Here is an 8,732-nt window from a genome sequence, read left to right as displayed (position 1 = left end):
ATTAACATTTGTTTTCATAGGAAATCTTGCATCCACATATTAGATACAGATTGTAGCATGATGTTTAAAAAAAATCCATCTCTGATAACAATATGGTGGCTGCCTGCTCCGTTCTCTTTGAAGGGGCATGAAAGACAGAATAACTACATTTTCAGAGGTTCACTTGAAATTAAATGTTTCTAAAATGGCATTTTACCAGTAAATCTCTTGTTTTCTCAGTCACTTTAAACTACATTAAGCACAGAAAACAGCGTTGAACAGTGGCACACTTGGCAGCTGTTGAGGTAAATCAATCCCACTGTAGTAACAAATGCTGTACTTCAAAATTCACAAATAAAGCGTGCTCTCCACATTAAAGACAAACTTAAATTAACGTTGTCTGGTAGTATGGGCTTAGGTTTTACCAGTTCATTTCTTTTATACAATGGAGAAAGGTAGAAAAGGACAGACTCAGTAGAAGTGGCTCCCCATTAAGCTCCTGCACATCTGTCCTGAAGTGCTCATTATTACCAGATGTGGTGGACCGGGTCATCAGCCTCGGCGGTGATCGACAGCAGGATGGCTTTGGGAGTGTTCTCAAAAAGTGCTGCTCTGTTCTGAGCCTGGCCCTTTTTGACCCAGTGGCCGTAGATCTTGAATGCACACGCATCGATGAGCTTGCGGATGGGCTTGACAGCATACGGGTCACTCTTGATCACCTCCTTGGTGACGGGCTTGGCACGGCGGTAGTTGCAGTAGATTCTCATTGTGGCGAGAACAGTCATGCAAATGACCTGAACGAGACAGTTTAGGAAAAATTCAATGGTGTGTGTATTGAGGGTAAAAGTAGAAGTGGATACAGGGAATGTGTACAGTGAAATTAAATCTAAGTCATGGCCATAACTATGATTGTTTTTTGGCACATTTAAGACCTTCTACACATTTGTGTTCCACCCACACAGGAGCTTTTACTTGTTTTCCCGGACTTCTCAGGACTGTGTGGGTGTCTAAAATTGTGTTTGATGGACAATCTTTCTTACCCTCCTATTAGTTTTGGCTGGCTTCATCCAACTCAAGAACACAGAGACATGAGTTTTGGGGTTTCATGTTCTACTTTCCAGCCAACCCTTTGTTTATATTCATGTAAGCGTACAATGAAATTATTTTTTTTGAAAATTTACCTGAAAAGATTTAACAGTAGAATCTCTCTCACATTGGTAGGAAGGAAATCAAAACATTTATGGCGTGCTACTGTGTGTATGTGAATATAATCAAGAATTTGATTGACTTTAGTCACATAAAAACATCTCACCTTGAAGCGCCGGTATGGACTAAACTGTCGTACTTCATTCACCACATACTGTGAGAAGAACGAGTGGTTGAGAACATCGGTGGCTGTGAATCGCTGCTTTGGATCCACCACCAGCATCCTGGAGATCTGACAGCACCACATGGAGAGTTTGATTAATTCTTGTGTCATTAAAACCTCTGTTGTCAATAATTATGTCACTATAGTGACTTCAATACTTAAAACCAGCCTACCAAATCTTTCACAGTGTCTGAGCGGTCCTCCCATTCTGGAGACGAAAAGTCGTAGTTCCCGGCCAGGATCATGCGCAGCATCAGCATCTGTTTCCTGTGCCAGAAGGGTGGAGAGCCTGCAAGCAGTGTGTACATGATCACCCCTGAACTCCATCTGCAGGCACAAACCAGAGGAAAATCAAGCTTACAAAGTGTCTTAATAGTGTGTACAAATGTGGAAAGCCATATACAGGATAATGTACGTAATGTACATGATTGCATACTGTGAATATAGTTTTCACATTACTGCAGAATTACTTTTGTTTGTAGATCTGACATTCAGATAATTTTCTATTGTGCTGTGTGATTTTTGTTTCCACACACTCACATGTCCACAGCTGTACCATATCCTGCATGTCCTGCGTCCATGGAGCACTCGATGATCTCAGGAGCGAGGTAGCCAGGGGTCCCACACACCTCTGCATCACAGACACGTCAAACTCATGAACCTTTAAACTCTTACAAAGTGTAAAAAACTTTTGCCACTTAACACTCCAGCAGAATAACAGTTTTTGTTTGTTTATTTTAAATGTGAAAAAGGATTTGTGGTCAGCATTCCTGAGAGTGCACTTTAATCTGGTGGGTATGGGTGGAAAGAGTACTAGAATATCTTAATCAGGTGTGACATTACTCCAGAAGAAGTATTGTGGAATTATCTTTGAAGGCAAATGAAGCGACACTCGTTGCTCTTTTGCAGTTCACTTCAAGTAGCAGTTAATTACAAAAGGTCATATAAAAGTGCTTGGCGAGGAAAGCACATGCAGTCAGTTCGTCTCCAAAACAACCCATGAGCTTCTTGTAGGATGTTTGGTTTCATAATGGTGTTTAACATTTTTCAGCGGTGACTTTTCCTGCTCGCTTCCACATTAAAATGCAGAGTTGTCAACCAATATAAAACACTACAACTAATAGAACGCAATTCCAGCAATACTTAAAAAGGTACCTTGTTGCTATGCAACCGGTAGCTTTCTAAAAGTAATTCCTAACTTGACAAACGCTTGCTAGCGGGGTGCAGTTTGATGCAGTAACCAAATACTGTATTCAATGTAGAAAAGAGAAGTATTGAAACTGACCGCTGATGATTAAAATATAATGCATTCATTTCATGTCATGTTCAGAGGATGCATCAAATGCCTTACCATTAATCTGTGGGCTGCACTGTGAGAGCTCCTGGTCTAATGCGATGCAAATTTATGAGCTATAAAGCATGACTGTAGGCTATTCTGTAAATTTTATTCAAGCAAAAGTAGTTCAGCAAATTATTAAATAACATAATGACTTACATAAACTACTTAACCCACTAAAAACACAGTAACTTCAGTTCTTATAAGTGCCTTCCAAAGCCTCATGTGGGTTCTGTCTAACTAGAGCATCATAAAATCTATAACATCTTTACTTTATTTACTTGTTTATTTGATAGGGATTTGAGAAAATGCATTGTAATTATTCACCCCAGCATGCTTTTCATTTTGATGGCAACTTTCAGATTATGGTCACTTGCCAGTTCCCACTGCTAGTGATCTGATGCACTTTAAAGGTCAGTGCACTCTGAGTGTCTGTGGCCACAGCAAACAGATCTGAGTGTCCTGTTGCATCTTAACCTTTGTGAGTGCAGCTAAGAGAGATGAGAGCATGTTGTGCAACCCAGATTCCCCGCCGACCGCCACCAGCTGCTGTAACTGCCCTCGAGGTTGTAAACATAGTAACTGTATTAGAGCGGGACGCTTATAAATCCTCAACTGAACATGCTGGGTTAGGAATTTCTGCTGTCTTCGTGTTAAAATAACCATGATATTGCCAGTTGCTTTGAATATTTCAGCACTTTGTGTGTTTTGGGCCATGTTTAGACCATCTAGATGTAAAAATGAAATGACGTTAAATTTATTCTGAAAAATACTATAATACTGGTTTCACTGACCTCTGAGCCCCTGTCCTGACCCGATTTGCACAGCGAAGCCAAAGTCAGTCAGTTTGATGTTCATCTCATCGTCTAATAGGATGTTCTCAGGCTTCAGGTCCCTGTGGACGATGTTCTGGCTGTGGAGAAACTGAATCACCTCCAGCAGAGCACGCATGATGTTCCTAAAACAGATACACGCCAAGCCCCACTTAAAATAAGAATAAATAATCACTTTTGTCTCAGCAAATAGTCAAATAATAAAACAGCACACTCACTGACCTGGTTTCTTTCTCACTCAGAGTAACTTTCTCTGTGAGGTAGTCAAAAAGTTCTCCCCTCTTCATCCTGGGGGAGAGAAAATACAACTTATGAACAGCTGCTGCTTGCTTGAGGAATGAGGTTTGAATTAAAACTCTATTAAAAACACTTACAGGTCAAAAACCAGGAAAAAGAAAGCGTTGGACTCGTAGCAGTCTTTGAGCTGTACTGGAGAGCAGAGACACATTTGGGGGACATTCAGTTTTCAATCAAGACATGATAGTAAGTGGGTCACTCGAAGGCAAAGGTCAACAGCAGTCTCACAACTGACCTCTTGAGCAGGTTAGTGGGACAAAGGGACAAACAAACAGTTTGCTTTGTTTAAGAAGTAGGGCAGAGCAATATATTAATATTACATTGACACAGTGATAAGAGACTAGATTCAGGGTTTCATTTTAACATGGAGAGGGTCACGTGTGAATCCAGCTGCAAAAATACACAAACCTCTGAAGAAATAAGTAACCTGACAAAGCTGCAGATAACAACGTTGCTGTGTTTTCTCTTCCTCAGCTCTGGAGTCTCCCTGAAAAATCTGAATGTCAAACAATTTCCTGCATTCTGGTGGATCTTCATGCACTATCAATTTATGAAGGAAATGTCTTTATTTAAATAAAGAAAAACACTAATTCAGGCGCCAGGTGACAGTTCAAAATATAGTGGAATATAGTGCAGTAAAGCAGACATTCTGTATCGCTTTCAGATATTTATTCCCCTGTAGATCAACAGATCTGTCCATTTATAGCTTTTGAGGTTGTAATCTGCCACCACCTCCTTTTTTGGAAGCACTGTTGCATCTATAAGTCGATTTCAAGCAGTTTGTCAAAATAAAAGTCCTGCAAATTTCTTTTTTTTTTTTTTGGTGGGGACAAATGCATATACTCTAAATCTTGAGGGAGACGTGTCCCCTGCATCTGAAATCTACAGCTATGACTGATCTATCTGTTTATTATTTGTCTTTGATCACTATATAGATTATATCTACATAACTGATAATTATTTATGAAAAAAATGTAATTGTGTTAATAGTTTGTGAAAACACCAATAGGCATCCCTCCAACATTGTTGCAATACCAATACCAATACATTTTGATCTCTAAGTATTGGTAAAAAGTATCGTGATATTTGATTTTGTCCATATCACCCAGTCCTAGTAAGAAGCTGCTGATGACCACAGTTTAAATTAAACTCTGTCAGGGGAGATGAATGCGCTTACTGATGTTGTCTTGTCCACAGACTTTCTTGAGGATGTCGATTTCCTTTATCGTCGCCTCTCTGATCTCCTCGATCTCCTGAGGACTCATCTTGTCCGAGGGGGTGATGTCAATGATCTTCACCGCGTACTCCTGAGACGTCTGTTTGTCAACACAGCGACGCACCACACTGCTCACCCCCCTGAGGAAGAGAAAACACAGCAACCCTGTTATCAGCAGCCTTGTCAGGTTACTTATTTCTTCAGAGGTTTGTGCGTTTGTGCAGCTGGATTCAATAAAAACATGTTTGTGTGCCTCAGTCAGGAATTTCAGTGTCACACTGAAAGTTTCCATACGCAAAATATTTCTTTCATCTCTCATGTTTTTTCCATGTTCATCCTATATATGACACTGAAAACTACTCTAATCTCAGTGCAGCTTAAACTTGGTGTTTATCAAACATCCACTTCATGGAACATGGCCTGGGCATAAAGTCAAAGACTGTGAGATGAAATCCATTTATTTCAGAGGACACTAAACGAACTCTGTGCCCTCAGCTTGTGTAGTGGACTGAGCCATGTGAAGAATACTAGTGCAGCTGAACACACTGTCCACATCGGGTGACCTCGCGACCTGCATGTGAGTGAAATTACGTAATCTTAAGAGCGCGCCGTCCAATCCCGGGCACTGGCAGGCCTCAACACTGAACCTTTGTCCAAAAACATGCTGAAGTTAATGAATGCTGCCTCCTTGAACACTGTGTTCTTACGTAACAGCACCACCATCTGACAGATGGTGGGGAATGACAATGAGAGGGAAAGCTTTTCTCAGGGACTTCTGGGAAACTTAAAGGAAACCATCAGGCTTCTCTGTGTAGGCGTACTGTCCACAGCAGCAGTGGTCGTGGTTCAAACTGAAGTCTCAATCAAATAAACATTACTAAAGTGCTGAGCTGTTATATTGAATTGTGCTGTTAAAAGTAAGATACTGGTAAAAGTTGTGAACGTGTGTGTGTTTTCTTTACGATGCTAACCAAAGATAATGTATATTATGGGCCAGTGTTTCCCTTTTTTGACCATTTTTGTTGTAGTTTGACATTTTGGGTAATAATTTCTTACATTAGATAAAAAGACTGATAACCACTTACATGTCAGCTAAACATAAAGCTACAGCCTCAAGCTGATTAGCTTAGCTTAGCACAAAGACTATAAAACTCTATATGGGTAGCAAAATTTTATTTCCTGGAGTCTCCACCGGATGCCTGGCAAACTTTCACGTGTTATTTAGTGAGCTTCACAGTGGCTGGTGGTAGGTGGATGTTTTTACCTTTGGACAGAGCCAGGCTAGCAGTTTCCCTTGTTTCCATTCTTTAAGCTGAAGTAAGACGACCACTCCCTGACTGTAGCGTCATATTTAAAGAAAATACATGAGAGTCATATCAATCTTCTCATCAAACTGTCAGCAAGAAAATGAATCACTATATTCTCCCAAGATGTCAAACTATTCCTTTAAAATGAAGCAACGTGATTGACCCTTCGTAAGTCCCACCCCTGTTCGCTCTGTGCAATAACAGTTGAGCAAAATCAGTGCCTCGTTCAACTTTGTCTTAAGTTAGCTAATGTTAGCAAAAAACTAGCTAACTACCTACCTTATTTAAGTAAAATGCTAGCTAACTAATGTTAGCAAAACCCAACTAACTAGATTGCCAATAGTTGTTGAAGATTAGGTAGCTAGTTAGCTAGCATTTTGCTAACATGAACTAATTTAAGATTTGAAGGTTTTCCTTTTAACATAGACAAGCATAGGGTATATATAATTATAATATAATAATATATAATTTTTAAAGTACAAAAAAACAGGAAGTGAGAAAGTTGACAAAGGTACAATGCTTGCTCAACTATCACTGGAGTACAGAGTGAAAAGGGGCGGGACTTAAGAAGGGTCAGTATATTTGTATTCTTCTCATCAAAGGTTACAAATGTCATCTGGTTTGGACCTTCTGCAATTTCTCTTTATTTGAATAATTTTAGAGCACCAAAGAAGTAAAGCAAACATTAGAGGGTTTAAACTCGTGACCCCTTGTGGGGGTCCCGGCCCTCAGGTTGGGAACCCCTGCTGCAGGCTAATTTAGGACTTTATAAACATACCTTCCCAGAATCTCCTTGGACTCATACTTGTCGTAGAACTCTTGGGCTCCCACCCAGTCAGGGATCTCCTCCTCTTTGGTCATGATGACTGCGATGCTGATTCACCACCAACGCTACACAACTGCTCTCCTCTTACAGCTCACAACAGGTTACCTGTCACGGTTTATATTGTTGTATGTTACATTAATTATGGTCACTGGTGATGCATTTATGTGAAAACAGCATTTTGTTGTAACAGGTCATGGTTAATCTGATTTAATATGAAAAACTGATTGATCAGTTAGACAGACAGAAAATTAGTCAGTGAATATTATAATCAGTGTTTGTTATTTTATGCACAAATTCCAGGATTTTGCTGGTTGAAGCTTCTCAAGTGTTTATTTAAGAAGGACAACGCACATTAATTAACACCATTAACTAACATGAACACTTGATTTAGCCATACAGACTAATTTTGATCTACAGTCCCTGGCAGGTTGATGGCATAGAAAAAATAAATCAAAGAAACATACTAAAGTACATAAGCACAAATAGTGAAACAATTAGATAATATAAAAACACAGAGAAAACATATGGTACAAAAGAATATAAGCACAGACAAAAACAGACAATTAGCAAAACAATGACATGTGAGGACCTGCTGCTTGACTGTTTATACTGTTGAAAATGGAATATTTTGGAGTCTGATATATTGTTATGTGCATTTTTTAAAATTATTTATTTACTGTTAATAGTAATTGAGAATATAAATGGCAAACTAATTGATAATGAAAATAATCACTAATTGCGACTATTCTATGTACTGGTGTAGAAGTATATTGGAGCCTAAAATGGAAATACTTCAGTACAAATGTCTCAGTAAAGTACTTGCACTCGAGTAAATATACTTACATATATTCCACTACCGTAGGTATGATAAGATAGATAGTACTAAGTATGCAACAGCGGAGCTCTCCTGCTATCTGTAATTAAATTAAAGTGACTTATTTCACGCACATTTATCTCATCCTTAAAATGAAATGTTTAAGTGCGTTTGATTCTGTTTTCCAGTGTAGACAGACGCCTTTATGGGAACCGCCACTTTCACAAGGTTTGTGTAAAACTACAGCAACAACAATACAATGTTAGCCTCATGAATGCAGCTTGAAACAGGATCTAATAAGAGAACAAAGTAAAAGTTCTCGTCCTGAACTTAATGTCATAGCCGACATATCACGGGGTGTAGACTAATACAGCTGCATGCCTCAGTGAGAGAACTGGATCTGCCTCTCATCCTGTCACTATCTGACCTTTTGCAGGCTCCATTTAAGAAATACTTTAAAGAAAAACAAACGCTGGGTCGCTCACCGTGTGTCCCGTACCGTTCAGTGCCAGTATTAAAGGGTATCCATCATTAATACTGAGCAGAGGACGAAACAAAGCGGTCCAGTCAAACCCCGGTGCCTGTGCAGCGTCGAGGGGCCGCTGCCATTGCAAAGGTTGAGCTTTAATGTCAGATGCCAAAAATAAGTTGTTGCTTCTACAGCAGCAGCAGCAGGACTCTGAACGCGTGTCCGCACAAAAACCAGATCCATGAAATAACACCCTGCAGCTCCTGTCCTCGCCCTGCCCGAGACA

General features: G+C 39.8%; 1 protein-coding gene across 2 annotated transcripts; it reads right to left on the bottom strand.

The window, feature by feature from the left end:
• Nucleotides 1–159: 159 nt before the first annotated feature.
• Nucleotides 160–8,666, bottom strand: phkg1a (phosphorylase kinase, gamma 1a (muscle)). Of its 2 annotated transcripts, none has more exons than XM_084716980.1 (10): nt 8,477–8,666; nt 7,116–7,268; nt 4,992–5,170; nt 3,892–3,946; nt 3,740–3,805; nt 3,479–3,642; nt 1,889–1,979; nt 1,522–1,675; nt 1,292–1,417; nt 160–773 (listed from the first exon to the last, which is right to left on the bottom strand). In XM_084716980.1, the coding sequence occupies exons 2-10, from the start codon at nt 7,196–7,198 to the stop codon at nt 507–509; spliced, it is 1,185 nt and encodes a 394-aa protein (XP_084573106.1). In that variant the 5' UTR covers nt 7,199–7,268; nt 8,477–8,666; the 3' UTR covers nt 160–506. The 2 variants fall into 2 exon arrangements, with proteins under 2 accessions (XP_084573106.1, XP_084573105.1); XM_084716979.1 differs by having other exon boundaries at nt 8,463–8,665.
• Nucleotides 8,667–8,732: the final 66 nt, after the last annotated feature.

The sequence above is a fragment of the Lutjanus erythropterus genome, chromosome 4 (assembly GCF_056507025.1).
Source record: "Lutjanus erythropterus isolate fLutEry1 chromosome 4, fLutEry1.hap2, whole genome shotgun sequence".
NCBI lineage: Eukaryota > Metazoa > Chordata > Actinopteri > Lutjaniformes > Lutjanidae > Lutjanus > Lutjanus erythropterus.
The sequence above is the reverse complement of the archived record's forward strand: the minus strand, read 5'-3'. Positions and strand labels throughout refer to the sequence as shown.

What these genes read in the sequence shown, in the direction of transcription:
- phkg1a (XM_084716980.1), bottom strand. Translation starts at nt 7,198, where the DNA reads ATGACCAAAGAGGAGGAGATCCCTGACTGGGTGGGAGCCCAAGAGTTC. An exon ending in TATGGTACAGCTGTGGACAT is followed by an intron (nt 1,676 to 1,888) that starts GTGAGTGTGTGG and finishes TTGTGCCTGCAG; the next exon opens with ATGGAGTTCAGGGGTGATCA. An exon ending in GTCCATACCGGCGCTTCAAG is followed by an intron (nt 774 to 1,291) that starts GTGAGATGTTTT and finishes TGTCTCGTTCAG; the next exon opens with GTCATTTGCATGACTGTTCT.